The sequence below is a fragment of the Maylandia zebra genome, linkage group LG2 (assembly GCF_041146795.1).
Source record: "Maylandia zebra isolate NMK-2024a linkage group LG2, Mzebra_GT3a, whole genome shotgun sequence".
NCBI classification, from domain to species: domain Eukaryota; kingdom Metazoa; phylum Chordata; class Actinopteri; order Cichliformes; family Cichlidae; genus Maylandia; species Maylandia zebra.
Genome location: NC_135168.1, coordinates 44,978,897 through 44,993,958, shown reverse-complemented (window position 1 = coordinate 44,993,958; position 15,062 = coordinate 44,978,897). Strand labels below are relative to the sequence as shown.

Genomic DNA, 15,062 nt, shown 5'->3' with positions numbered 1-15,062 from the left:
ACGTGAGCCAGTGATTTAACAAAATGAAGGGCTTCACAGGAAACTGGTTGCTGCACTCAGCTCTTTTATGAAATGGGCTGAGCTGTACAAATTTCTGAGTAGCGGGGGTGATAACTGTCATAAAACGTAAAGGCAAAGTCCTCTGGAAGAACTTTTGCTTTGTAAAGTTAAAATGACCAGTGTGAGCTTAAATGGCCTGAGTAACTGGGATGGTCTGATCTGGTGTAATCTGGGCCGGGTTGTTCTGGGTCTGTCTGTTGACTGTCCCCTGCTCAGCTCTGCCAGTCTGTACCCAGAGGGCCTGTTATTTTGGGAGCTCAGCTGAGAAGAGATGACAACATCATGGACTGCTTAAGCTGCTTACATTTCCTCAAGCACTCCCAATGCACCCTGGGATCTACACTCTTGTGTTGCTACACTTACTGTTGCTCCACAAGCATTGAGTGTATGTGAGCAGGCACTGTGTTGCATTCTCAACCAAAAACCGTTCAAATCTTAACAGTTACACAGGAAGAAAAGTCCTGTTAAAAGTGATAAAGAATGATGTGCAGAGAAACATGTTGGAAGACCAAGCAATATGCAAGACATAAGAATAAGTAAAGTTTAGGATGGAAGAGACTGAAGACAGGTGGGGTTGAAGTGACGCAGAAGTGGTATGATGTAAGGTGTGCATTTGTGTTTGTAAAGGAGTTCCAGATATCAGACATAGATTAGCAATGAACGAGAGCTTAAGTTATCCATGATTTAGGAGCTTTTTTCCATAAGATGTGCAGGATTTACTATAAATGATTTCAATTAATTTACATTTTTGTATTATTAATGAAAAACTCTTATTAGATGCTTATTGCAGACTGCTTATTGGATGAACCCTAGCTGATAAGGTCTTTACTATGTAATCAAGAATCCTGTAGCTTTAAGCAATTTTATGTGATTTGTGTGTAATGACTCTTATACAGCACGGCTGCTCTCGTTTGGGTAAAATCTGTTTAAGTACTGTTTTTGATATCCTATGGGCTAGACAGAGGGGAGGTAATAGGTAAACGGGGTTCAGGCCATGAACTGTCAGAGAGCTGATATTTTAACAGCAAACATAATTCCTGTGTGCCTGGCTCAGGACTTCTCAGCTATCATTGCTCACCCTGCACTCAAACATCCAGCTCTCATCCAACGGCACAGACAAACCACCATAAAACTTCTGGCCCAGGATATTACAAGCTCATTGGCCTGGAGAGTGACATAAAATTTAATGACATGCAGTGTAAGTGTCGCTGAGGAAAGAAGAGGAGGAGTTAAACAGTATGTTACACAGAGTTCAGTGTTAACAGAGTAAGTTGGAGTGGCAGGGATAGAAGGGGAAAGAGACAGGCAAAAGGATTTAAACCTACATGTGACAAAAGCAGTCTACAAGTGCATCACTTTAATTTTAGACTGGGCTTAAGAGTTTTAAATATTTATTGAAACCTACTTGTTTTACAGTGGGGGGTTTTAAAGGTCCATATTACTTAGCTAAAATGAGATCTACTGTGTTTTTTGTTTGTTTGGGGGTTTTTTTTTCTTTAAATCGTTTTTATTTCAGTTCTGGAAAGTAACCGCCATTTCTAAGTTGCAGCATTACTGTACAATAGATGCAGACCTTTATTTACAATTATCTCTGTTTTAGGGTGGCATGATGGTTCAGTGGCTGACACTGTCAGCTCACAAAAATAAGGTCCTAAATTTGAAGCCAGTTTGGATGTTTTCCCTGTGTCTGTGTCGACTCTCTTGCGGTTCTCTGGCTTTCTCCCACAATCCAAAGACATATACGGGGCTAGGTTAGGGAGCCTACATTTCTTATAGGTGTGAGTGTAGATGGTTGTCTGTCTCTATGTGTTAGCCCTGCAGACTGGCGACATGTCCACTTCTGAAGACTATCATCAGAATACAAGTAAATGAGGCAGTCAACCCTACTCAAACTCAAGGCTTGATTTTACCTGTGTGTTTTACATGTGTTTAATCCTGATCAGTTTGTGAATACTGTAGGTAGGAATGTTTGTTAACTTCCCTAGGTGCAAAGGGTTAAATTGGAGGGCAGATAGATGGCAAGATCAGTCACAGATTATCTGTCCAGACATTCATCACCAATCAGACTGCTGCTGGTGCAGACAGCTTCCTACTCCACGGCATGCTTCAAAGTAGGAGAGACAGAAAGCGAGAAAGCCTCCAGCTAGAAGAGTCACACGAAGTAACCTCACAAGACCGCATACATGGGCCTCTAGCATGCAAACTTTGAGCATACTTATATTAGCAGTCACGCAGCTTGTACAGAAAGGGTAAACCACCATATGGTGCTACTCACATGCAAACATAATTTAATCTTGTGCCTTATGTTGGTTTTCTTCTGCATTCCTTCATAACTACGTTTATAATTTACTGCTTTTAAACTGGAACTCATTTCAAAAAGTCTGTTTCTCACCCTGTGCTGCTTGGCTTCATTTCTGGGAAACTGAGAAATGATGCTGTGCCTAGATTATTTTGCATGTTTACAAACTGTCACTTAATTGATGCTAAAATATTCACACTACACAACATGCATTGATATAATATGCATACAGACATTGACAGAATCTCCTCATATGATTATAGAGTCTGACATGCACGCTGCCCCACGGTATTCTCTGTAATGTCTGCAAACCAAGCTTAAATTACTTGTCTTGCTCCAAGTTGTGTATTAGATGACATGAAGGAACATGAGACCTCTCAACAGTCTCAACATTGCTCAGATACAGCAGATGGTGAAGTAATTATTTCTATACTGGCTTACACAACCTCTGCCTCCAAGGGTTTGCTTTTACATACTCTGAAGTAAGGGTTCAATCTCTAAGCTTTCAAAATAAAAGCTGGAACCTCAGTTTTCACCATCCCCATCTGTAGGAAATAAACTTGGTGTGCACACAGGCCAATAAACTATAACAAAAGCTGACAAAAATTTATTGTATCTGGCCATGATCAGTGTTCTTAACAGCTCCCTGCAGACTTGTAAGTTGGCAGGATGCAGTTTCACCTTTATGAAAAACTGCAAATAAAGCAACATTCAGTGTATTAAATTCAAAGTTCAAAGTGTGAACAAAATTATAAAAACATACACTGCTTTAATGAATGTCTGCCATTGTCGGGTCATTTTTCTTCCACCTTTCTGTTTTCCGTGACTCTTCAATCAGTAGACAGGGTGCCATGACACAACTACTTATTAGTAAGAAGCAGTGGGCAGGCAGAGATCGCTTTGCAAAGACAAACAACTTAATTAGTGGCGGCACAGCTTTAATAAGTTCAGCTCAAAATAGTTTGGAAAAGCTGGTGAAAAAACAGCACTGTAATTATGACTGTGCTTTGATTCCCAATTTATAGGGGAGGCCACAATTACTGTGTTTGTGGAGCTTTCCGTGTATTGTTGGTATTCTCCTGAATGTGTGGTCAACAAGTGTGTGTGATGTAAGAACTCACTGTTAAGAAGTTTTCAGTTATGTGAAGCTCATCTGTCTGGGAAAAGCCAGAACAAGCCTGCAAATGTAAAGTCCTTTCTGCAAAGAACACTTGGATTTTATCTTCTTGTGGCACACCCAAAATGCATGGCCACTTTTGTGTTAATCATTTAATTTAATTTATTTAATTTGTTTATCAGTTATTTTCTGTGGCTATTAATATCCAAAATGACTTTGACAACATGACCAACCTAACCAGTGCATTATTTTGTCACATAAACTGTATAGAAGGTACAAAGAAATGGAGCAACACCCCAGGTGGAACTATTATTCCAAGACAGGTGCAACCCGGTTGCTTTAGGGGGATGGACTTCCGCCCACGAGTCAGATGCAAGCTGAGAGGCAAACCGAGTGCACTGTCTTCATTGCTCCTGAACTTTACCTGTGTTTGCAGGTTGGTACCTGGTAAAGAAATACTACTACTGTTTGTACATAACAATGTTTTATCTCCATGTTAACTTGTGAAGAAGTAGAACAGTACCTGTAACACTTATGGGCACTGCCGCGCGGTCGACTCGCATCAGTGTGAGACAGCGGCGTCAGGCTGCGCAGGCCGCTAGTAGAAACGGCGCGGTAATGTTTTGTATTGTGGGTCGTTAGCGCCCAGAGCATTGTCTTGTAGGAAGGTCATTCATATCGATTTATTTTCTTTTCATTATGAAGGTTGGTACTCCCGCACACTTTACTATTTTATATAAAGCTTATGATACAAAGATGTTTTATTGTTAAGTGTCATTGAGGTTTGAAAAGTATATAGCTGTTTAATATGTGAGTGTTAATGACATGTGAAGTAGAAAGAAGTTGTCCATGTTATGCAAAAGTGAATTTCATCCTCAGTGTGCTGTAAATGTGTGTCTAATTCTGCTCAATTTCAGTATTCAGAATCTGTACAGTCGTATATTGCTGTAAATTCATTGTAGATTACAGTGGCTTCCAACTGCTTAAGTAAGAGCAGGTGTGTACTTTTGTTTTGCTTAGACTGAGCGATCGCATGAAGTACATGTAAAATAGTGGAACGTGTAGAGTGTGAATTCATTTATTTTTCTACTTGTGACTTTGGGGAAATGGACAGATATGGACACTGGGACTGAAAAAGTCATGCACACGTGGATATTGTTAATGCTGTTCATGTTTGTTGAAACTTGAATAAGAGATGCAAGCTGAGAGGCAAACCGAGTGCACTGTCTTCATTGCTCCTGTGTTTGCAGGGATTTCTTCTTTGTTATTGTGGCACCATTCCTGGGGCCCGTAACAAATTGTGGGGGCTCGTCCGGGATCCACTTCCTGTTGAGTCTTCTAAGGAAGAGGGTCCAGAGATACTAGAACCAGAAAGTCAACGTGAGATGGCATCGCTGTAGCCGAGACGACAGCTGGTGGGTGTCCACAAAGAGAAGTCAAGATCTGTACGAGGGTCTTCACTCCACCAACGGAACTGCACCTCTGTGTCTCATTAGTCGAAGCTCATCATGGCAGCAGGAGCTGGTTTGGAGCATCAAAAAGAACATGTATAAGCTTTCAGGTGCAGAAGCCTATCAGCTCGCAAGGGACCTGGTCACAGACAGCCAGAGTAGTGAATTAGAGTCCACTGATGAAGAAGGTTGTGTGGATTGCATTATCAACTATATGCAGTCAGATGCTTTGTTAAATTCTGAGGATGAGGGAATGAGTCAGTTGCTGGTGCTAAATGATCTTGTATGCAGTATGGTTGAAAATCGTGGCCTATTGAACACTGCTAATGGGGTGGCGCAGCCACTGGAGTCACCAGTTGTTAGTGCTAAGACAGTCGAGCGCACTACAGTGACACATGCTACCTTAGGCCAGTTACCACCAGTTACTAACACTCAACAGCATACCACCCCCTTACTTTCCATCCCCAGAGAGCCTACAACATCACAGCAGACTGACTTTGGTGCACAGGCTCGCACCACCAATCTGAGTCCAACCCAGCCTAGAATCATAAATGATGAGCGGGGTGGAGAGCCACAGCATTTTAGAAATGCAAGTAACACACATCCTAGTGGGGCACACAGTATAGGTGACCCAGTAACACATGCAGCAATACCTCACCCCTCATCACATGTAACCACTGAGAGAATGGTTTCCTTAAAGGACCTCTCTTACCTCCAACGGAGGGAATTTAAGGTACATGGTGGCCAGATTGGGGACCACAATGCTGACATAACTTATAGCAGCATGTGTAAACAGATAGATGAAGGCATTAGAGAGGGTTTCACAGAGACTGAGGTTATCCGGGGTGTACTGAGAATTGTAAAGCCAGGTGTCTTCAAGGATATGCTCATCAACAAAGATGAAATCACTGTGAATGAACTCAAGGGCTTTCTCAGATCACACCTGGGTGAAAAGGCCAGCACTGAATTGTTCCAAGAGCTTATGTGTGCAAGACAGAGTGAACAAGAAACCCCACAACAGTTCTTGTACCGCATGATTGGACTCAAACAGAAGATCCTGTTCCAATCAAAACAGGTCAGTACAGACATTCGTTATGAACCCAAAACTATTCAGGAAGTCTTTCTTCACAGTATCCACCAAGGCCTGGGCACAAAACATACTGACATCAGACAGCAACTAAGGCCACTCCTTTCAAACAGCAACGTCACTGATGAGGAGATTCTCAGACAGGTTATGAAGATGATTAGCGATGAAAATGAACACCAGCGTAGGTTAGGTCATGACCCCCGTCAAAAAACAACACATACACATAGTGTCCAGGTGGAAGGAGGGGATGTGAGTGCAAACAGTGGGGATAATGATGCGATCCAACAGCTTAGTGCACAAGTAGAGGCTTTGACTAACATGGTTGCAACTTTAATGGGCCAACAAGCGGCAGCTATTCATACAACCCAATCAAAGACTGCACCTTTCCAAACGCCAGGCCAGGACCAATTCCATGGCACCCAACCTCTTGTTAACCAGGCACTCACTCCTCCACCAAGTCAACCTTCAGCTGCAAGGAGAGGTAAAATACCCAGCTGCACCAAATGTATGCAGCAAGGCTCAGAAAACTGTAATCACTGCTTTGTGTGTGGGGATGCCGGGCATAGGGCAATTGGCTGTTTAAAACGAACCAACCAGCCGGGAAACGGGAGCCGGTCTCTGTTGAGGGACAGACAGAGACCATCCCAAATCCCCAGTCCCACTCAGTAATGCCCACTAGCAAACTGAGACGTCTGAAGGGAAAGGGGAAAAAACGCTGCAAAGAAGAAAGCCAGCCCTCCCCACTGAAAAGCCAAGCAGTTACTGACAGTACAGCCCGAACAGTGCCATTGATTGGTAAAAAGAGCCTACTAAATTGTTTTGTCAACGGCTATGCTGTGACAGTACTATTTGATACTGGCTCACAAGTGAGCATCATTGATAGATCCTGGAAGGAGACGTTCATTCCCCAATATGCAGTGAGGCCCTTACAAGAACTTCTTGATCCTGGGGAAAGCCTTGACCTGTGTGCAGCAAATGGACAGCCAATCCCATATGATGGGTGGGTGGAGCTAACAGTTAATCTCCCGGGGAACACCGATCCCAACCTTACAATGGAAGTACCCTTCCTAATCAGCCAGCTCCCCCTCCCCCAGCCACTACTGGGAGCCAATGTCCTCCAAGGGATGATTAATAGTCATAAGTGTGATGCAGATGCACACACTATGATCCTCAGCCTTCTCCGCAAAGCCCTAGGAGTGGAGGAAGAACAGGCAAGAGCCATGGTCAACTTTATCAATCTGCAGAAAGAGTCAAACCACAGTATAACCACCATTAGGGTAGGGAAGGAAAATGTTTATGTTCCACCTGGTAAAACGGTAAATGTGCGATGTAAAGTACCATCTACCTTTGACATTTCCAACCCTGTTGTCCTGTATGAGCCACTAGAGGATAGCGCCACGCTAGAGCAGCTGAGTGTGGGGGAAGGATTGTTGGAAATCAGTAACACCAAACAACCATTTGTTAGAGTGCCAATTTCCAACCACACAAACCAAGTAATCACTCTGCCAAAGAGGTCCCAACTTGGCTCCATCCAACATGTTGCCAAAGTTCTGGAACCAGGCGAACAGGACGTTGGAGATGGGGGTCCAACACAAGCTTGTGTATTGAAGGCTGAAGTTAATGTGGCCTCTCCTGGCACTCCCCCTGCTGACCTGTGGTGACCACCGGTTGACCTCAGTCACCTTAGTTCAGAACAGCAGAGAATAGTCGAGAAAATGTTGAATGAGGAATCAGCTGCTTTTGCACGGGATGGCAGTGACATTGGATGTATACCCTCTCTCCAAATGTCAGTTAGACTCAAAGATGACACCCCAGTCCAAAAGGCTTATGCGTCAGTCCCAAAGCCATTGTACAGGGAGGTTAAAGAATATATACAGGAGCTGCTTGTGAAGGGGTGGATTGTAAAATCACACTCGCCATATGCTGCCCCTATTGTTTGTGTGAGAAAGAAAGACGGATCATTGCGCCTGTGCATTGATTACCGGCTTCTCAACAAAAAGACTGTGCCAGATCGGCACCCCCTCCCCCGCATACAGGACCTGATTGACTCACTCGGAGGCTACAGGTGGTTTTCCATCCTAGATCAGGGCAAGGCTTACCACCAAGGCTTTATCGCGGAGGGGTCCAGGCACCTGACTGCATTCACCACCCCATGGGGCTTATATGAGTGGGTCAGGATCCCGTTTGGCCTTTCTAATGCACCAGCAGCCTTCCAAAGAAGCATGGAGGAAATGTTGGACACACTCAGGGATGAGTGTTGCATCCCTTATCTGGATGATGTGCTATGTTTCTCCAGGTCCTTTGAGGAACATGTTGAGGTCTTGCGGCGTGTACTTCAAGCTCTGCAACGCCATGGAGTTAAGCTCCGCCCTGAGAAATGTGAGCTACTTCGCAAAGAGGTCAGGTATGTAGGCCGCCTGGTGTCGGCAGATGGAGTGAGGATAGACCCAAAGGACCTAGAGGCAGTACAGGCGCTAAAGCAAAAAGCCCCTCAAACAGTCGGTGATGTCAGGCGGCTACTGGGTTTTCTGAGCTACTACCGGGCTTATGTGCAGGACTTCTCCCGCATAGCCAGGCCGCTTTATGAATTGCTCAAGACAAACCCCAGCCCACCTCTAACTAACCTTGTAAGAGAAAAGGGGAAGGGGCCGCAGTTATCTTCACGGACTCCAGTAGAGTGGGGCAGCCAACACCAACAGATTCTTGAGCGTCTCATAGACATTCTAACAAGCCCACCAGTGCTAGCCTACCCAGACTTTGATCACCCTTTCATACTGCACACAGACGCGTCCCAACAGGGCCTGGGGGCGGTCCTGTACCAAAAACAAGATGATAAGATGAGGTTGATAGGTTATGGGTCACGCACACTGACCCCAGCAGAACAGAATTACCACCTCCATAGTGGGAAACTGGAGTTTCTGGCCTTGAAATGGGCAGTATGTGAAAAATTTGTCGACTACCTGTACTATGCGCCCCATTTCACGGTCTTCACGGACAACAACCCCCTGACCTACATTATGAGCACAGCCAAGCTCAATGCTGTGGGTCATCGCTGGGTGGGGCAGCTTGCCGATTTCCATTTTGAAATCAGGTATCGGCCAGGCAAACAGAACATTGATGCAGACACGCTTTCGCGCTGTCCACTTGATATCAGTGTTTTTATGGATCAGTGCTCAGAAAGACTACCAGAAGAGGCAGTGTGTGCCACCTGGGAGGGAACTAGGACTGCAGAAAAAGGGGATGTAGCATGGGTGGCAGCCCTCAACATAACATCACAACACCAGACACATGCAGACACTGGAACATTTCCAGTCATCAGCTGCAAAGAGCTCTCAGATGAGCAGCGGAAAGATCCTGTTATCAGCAAAATGTTAGAGTTAAAGGAGAATAACAGAGATCTAACTGATGAGGTTCGTAGAACATTGGACAAGTCCACAAGGAAATTGTCACGAGAATGGAGTAGGCTGCAGGTGGAAAATGGCTTACTCTATAGGAAGACTCCCAGCCGAAAGCAGTTAGTCCTGCCTGCCATCTACAAACAAACTGTCCTCTCACACCTCCATGACAACATGGGACATGTTGGTGTGGAAAGAGTCCTTAGCCTAGTAAGAGATCGCTTTTATTGGCCCTTTATGAAGAGAGAGGTTGAGGAATATATCACCAGACGATGTCGTTGCATTAAGCAAAAAAAGCCAGCCTTACCTGACAGGGCACCTATGGGGAGCCTTACATCGAGCTCGCCCCTAGAGCTCGTATGCATTGACTTTCTGCACCTTGAGACCAGCCGGGGTGGGTACGAATACATACTGGTTGTAGTCGACCACTTCACCAGATTCGCACAAGCATACCCCACTAAAAACAAGGCTGGAAAGACAGCTGCGGAGCGAATCTTCGGTGACTTCATCCTACGGTTTGGCTATCCAGCTAAGCTTCACCATGATCAGGGCCGGGAGTTTGAGAATGAGTTGTTTAGGGCTCTCAGACAACTGGCCGGTGTAAACCATTCTAGGACTTCCCCATACCATCCACAGGGCAACCCTGCAGAGAGGTTCAATCGGACTCTGCTACAAATGCTCAGGACGTTGGGCGAGAAAGAGAGAGAGAACTGGAAAGATCACCTGTCTCACGTTGTGCACGCATACAACTGCACCAAACATGAGTCCACTGTGTTTTCTCCATATTACCTCCTTTATGGTCGCCATCCACGTCTCCCCGTCGATCTCCTCTTTGGGTTGGTAGCTGAGGACGAGGCCGACACTCCAAGTGGATATGCAAAACGATGGAAAGAGAAAATGATCGAAGCGTACAAGATAGCCAGCACGAACAGCCAACATTCGAGTGTCAAAGGCAAGCACTATTATGACAAACGGAACAGGGGTGTAACCCTACAACCAGGTGACAGGGTTCTTGTTCGCAACGTTGCAGAAAGGGGAGGTCCATGCAAACTGAAACCCTATTGGGAGAAAACTATCTACATTGTCAGAGAGCAGGTTGGTGACAACCCAGTTTATAAGGTCAGCCCTGAAAACAGAGGTCACCATACTCGCACCCTCCACAGAAATTTGTTGCTTCAAGTTAATGATCTACCAGCAGACATTACAGATGATCGCATGCCTGATAGACTGCCAAGGGCAAAAGGAAAGTCAAATCAGCCACGGGAAACGGTCGACCAAATAGAGGCTGGTGATGTAAGTGGATCTGAAACGGATGAGGAGGCACCTTGTTACTGGCTGCGGGTACCCAGAGAATCATTAAGGACCAATCGGGACATTCCTAATCAGGTCCCAGTGAGCGGGTCATTGGTTAGTCCTGAGACACCTGGTGACATGCAGGGTGGCGATGCTCCTATGGGATCAGAGTTTGACCGAGTGAGTGTAGGAGAGATGGAGCAGGAGAGAGAGAATGACATTTCGCCCCCTGTGGAGGAACCAGAGTTTGGCGAAGAGCAGCTGGCGCCCCAGACCAATGACTCCAGTGAAAACACTCAAGGGTCTCAACCTGAACCTCAGCCCGTACTAAGGAGATCTACAAGGCAGAGGAGACCTGGCCAGATACTGACCTATTCTTCCCTTGGCCAGCCAACGTATCAGCCACGTCTTGCTGTTAGTTCTGTGGGTGTACAGCCAGTGTTCTATATGCACCAGTGTCCACAATCGTACTGGCATTCAGTCCAACCCATCCATATTATGCCTGGTGTACACTCCGCTGTCACTTACCCGATCTGCTGCTGAGTTTAAGACGGGCATAGGACCTTGGGTACATATAGTGTTGGGTATTCAGAAAATGTAGAAAATCATTGCACACCCATATGTATTTGTAATTTGTGAGTATATTGAGTGAAGAGTTAAAGTTTGATTCAGAGTTAATGGAAGTTTACACTGTTAATTGCAAGTGTCGGGAGCCACTTTTGGTTTGTAGGGGAGTGTGTGGCACACCCAAAATGCATGGCCACTTTTGTGTTAATCATTTAATTTAATTTATTTAATTTGTTTATCAGTTATTTTCTGTGGCTATTAATATCCAAAATGACTTTGACAACATGACCAACCTAACCAGTGCATTATTTTGTCACATAAACTGTATAGAAGGTACAAAGAAATGGAGCAACACCCCAGGTGGAACTATTATTCCAAGACAGGTGCAACCCGGTTGCTTTAGGGGGATGGACTTCCGCCCACGAGTCAGATGCAAGCTGAGAGGCAAACCGAGTGCACTGTCTTCATTGCTCCTGAACTTTACCTGTGTTTGCAGGGATTTCTTCTTTGTTATTGTGGCACCATTCCTGGGGCCCGTAAGAAATCCCTGCAAACACAGGTAAAGTTCAGGAGCAATGAAGACAGTGCACTCGGTTTGCCTCTCAGCTTGCATCTGACTCGTGGGCGGAAGTCCATCCCCCTAAAGCAACCGGGTTGCACCTGTCTTGGAATAATAGTTCCACCTGGGGTGTTGCTCCATTTCTTTGTACCTTCTATACTGTTTATGTGACAAAATAATGCACTGGTTAGGTTGGTCATGTTGTCAAAGTCATTTTGGATATTAATAGCCACAGAAAATAACTGATAAACAAATTAAATAAATTAAATTAAATGATTAACACTAGAGCAGGGCGATATGGCCAAAAATATTTATCACGATATATATTTGAAAATTTGCGATAACGATATAACCGACGATATAATTGATGCGAGACAAAATACAACTCCACAACATTACTAGCGCAAAAAGACAACCTTCCATTTATTTTCACTTAAACAAGAAGCTGGTTTTTATGTACATTAAAGCTTTATAAAAATGTAACAGTGCAAATGCAAATTCCTTGCTGAAAGTTTAACCAAAAGGCATTTCCAGTAGAAATGGGCTGACATATCCTGAGCATAACCATGTATAATATCCACTGAAGTCAAAAAGAGGTGCTTTGCAACATTAAACTGCAGTGTGCAGTACGCATTTTTCGGACCATAAGGTGCACGGGATTATAAGGCACATTAAGCGAAACAAAGCAGTCAGATAAATCAAACTTTATTAAACTCATTCTTCTTGCTTCCTCCACTTCTGTACCATTGATTCATTAATGTTGAATTCTCTGGCAGCTGCTCTATTCCCATGTAATATACTGCAACAGCAGTATATTAATGACTAACCTCGTATTGTGGATGGATTATCTCAGTTGTTCTCCTGACTGAAGTTTGGTCCGTTTACAGCATCCTGCCATGCGATTGCATTTGTCTCTAACCATGAAGAACCTTCACGTTAACTTTTATAAGTGGAAAAGTGTTAGTGTTCGTCCTCCAGCTTCACTGTTTATGTTATGCTAACATAGCTGTGTCGCTAGCGATCACGTAGCACATCATTATATACCAGCTAGCCAAACTTCAGTAACCCTACAAACGTCACTGCTGTTTAGTTTCCTGTCTTCATTTATGGTGGAAGTGATAGCAGAGCTGTACGTTTGAATTTTTTCAGAAATCTCTCAGTCAGAACATGCAATATCATGCTTAGGTAACTAGCGAAACTAGCGAGCTAACTTCCGCTAGCTTCCTGCTAACTTCTAACTCCGTTAAATGTAATAACTTTTGTTTTCATGGATGCCTGGAAGTTAAACTTTATAGTTACACCTGGTAAAGCAGCAATGCTGATCGTTTTATTAAAGATGAAAGAATTTAGACAGTTTTTAACTCTAAGTGATGCTGCAGTGTTGTTTGACCTGAAGAATACGGAGTTTAGGACCCAGATTACTGCCAGATTTAAGAGCATCTTAGAACGGCCGCTTGCATGTTCTGCAAAAAAATGTGCTTTGTTGTGTATCTGACGGACAAACACCAAACCAGTTCCACATCACGGAAGTTGCACCGTTTTTACAAACCAATTCTGGTTCATCTGTTTCACTCAACAATCGGCCATGTGCGTATGAAAACAAAGGCACTGCGCATGCGCGTTTTACTCCCATTCTATCGCGATATTTCATTTTCCTATCGTTGCCTAACATTATACCGGTATTACCGTGAACGGTATAATATGGCCCAGCCCTAATTAACACAAAAGTGGCCATGCATTTTGGGTGTGCCACATTCTTCAGTGTGCAAGACTAAAGTTAGAATTGTGGTCCTCAATTTCATCCCGGTAAAGTCTACAACGTAGTCGTCTACGTCCTTTTTTGCACTGTATTACGCTCGTGTGCTCGTGTATCTGCCCTGCTCTGCCAGCACGACAGAAACTGAGCTGATCATGTTGAAATTGGAGCTAATAAATAATGAACAACTGAAATGCAGGGAAAAAAAGGACTTCAGAACAGACTGAATCTATACATAGATTGTATGAAGCATGAAAATGAGAAAACATACTCTACATTGGGAGAACATTTCATATTGCATTAGCATTATCAGAAAGCTAAATACAATAGCAGCCTATTGGATTTTAATAGAGGTACCCCAGCCATGTGATAATTAATCCACTGCACTGTGTTTACGCTGCATAATACTACCATGTCTCATGTTGCACGTCATGCTACAGTGTAGTATAAGCATGTGTGTGTATTTCTGTGTGTGTTCACATTCCATCTGTAAGGTGTATTGAAAGAATTTTGCTTTGCCTTCAGTACACACTCAGCTTTTTATCTGTCTAAAAATGTGCTACAAAGAAGAGCAAATAGAGAGATGATTAAATAAAACACTTCTGCACTGCTACACAGCTGCTCACACATGCAAATATATACGCATCCCACTAGGGTTTTTAGTCTTATTCAGAGCAGGATGAGAAGTGCCGGAGCAGCAGTCATCAACTGCACAACGATAAATTCCACTTTTTTCATCATTCAACTCTCTCTTCGGTATAAACTGTGGATCGCTAGGGCCAGGTTTAGGCAGGGCAAATTTGCACCGCTTCCTTTATTCAATTTGTGCTACCAATCTGTGGGTAATTTGTGCTTTATTATTAAGGTAATGGCTAATTACTCAATAAGGGACTGGGACTCCCTTCCAACATTGCAGTTCAGTGGCAAGAGAAAGATTATAAAGGTTCAAAAGTCTTTATAAACATTACAGTTTATAAGCAAATAAATATGTGGAAAAAAATCATATAATTTCAGGAGATAAAGTTGCATTGGATTATGAAGGTAAGTTGTGTCATAGAGATTTTTAAGCTAAGTTTCTCTTACTGTGTATTTTGGGTACAGTATACACAACTCTGCAAAACAACATGGTTCTATTAAATTTAATGAAAAAACTGCTGAGCTAAGTTGCCTGTCACAGCGATTAGCATGCTGGATTGGACTCTGGCAGGGGTCAGGTCACTTGATGCAGCAGGGTTGGTGGTTATTACAGAGTAGGCAGCTTGATTAGCCTGCAGGGTAAAGACCAGATACTTCCAAGTATGTGTTTGTGCTTGTGTTTGTGTGTGTGTGTATGTGTGTGCGTGCATGCACGTGTGTAAATGTGGATTGTATGAGTAGGTGGGTACTATTGTTTTGCCAAGGCCAAGACAGGATGGCAACCCAGAGCCAAAGACAAGAAACCGGTAGAGCAACTCAACAACAAAACTGAGCAGCCATCT

At 43.9% G+C, this 15,062-nt stretch overlaps 2 protein-coding genes and 1 long non-coding RNA gene across 5 annotated transcripts in view; 2 read left to right on the top strand and 1 right to left on the bottom strand.

Annotated features, from left to right (window-relative positions):
- The window catches only part of fgf13a (fibroblast growth factor 13a), a 102,259-nt gene that overhangs the window by 71,569 nt on the left and 15,628 nt on the right, over window positions 1–15,062 (bottom strand). The gene's annotated exons all lie outside the window — the stretch shown is intronic.
- The window catches only part of LOC143413047 (uncharacterized), a 29,498-nt gene that overhangs the window by 7,185 nt on the left and 7,251 nt on the right, over window positions 1–15,062 (top strand). The gene's annotated exons all lie outside the window — the stretch shown is intronic.
- Window positions 2,990–7,494, top strand: LOC143413034 (uncharacterized). The gene is made up of 2 exons (XM_076875181.1): window positions 2,990–3,912; window positions 4,727–7,494. The coding sequence occupies exon 2, from the start codon at window positions 5,022–5,024 to the stop codon at window positions 6,681–6,683; it is 1,662 nt and encodes a 553-aa protein (XP_076731296.1). The 5' UTR covers window positions 2,990–3,912; window positions 4,727–5,021; the 3' UTR covers window positions 6,684–7,494.

What these genes read in the sequence shown, in the direction of transcription:
- LOC143413034 (XM_076875181.1), top strand. Translation starts at nt 5,022, where the DNA reads ATGTATAAGCTTTCAGGTGCAGAAGCCTATCAGCTCGCAAGGGACCTG.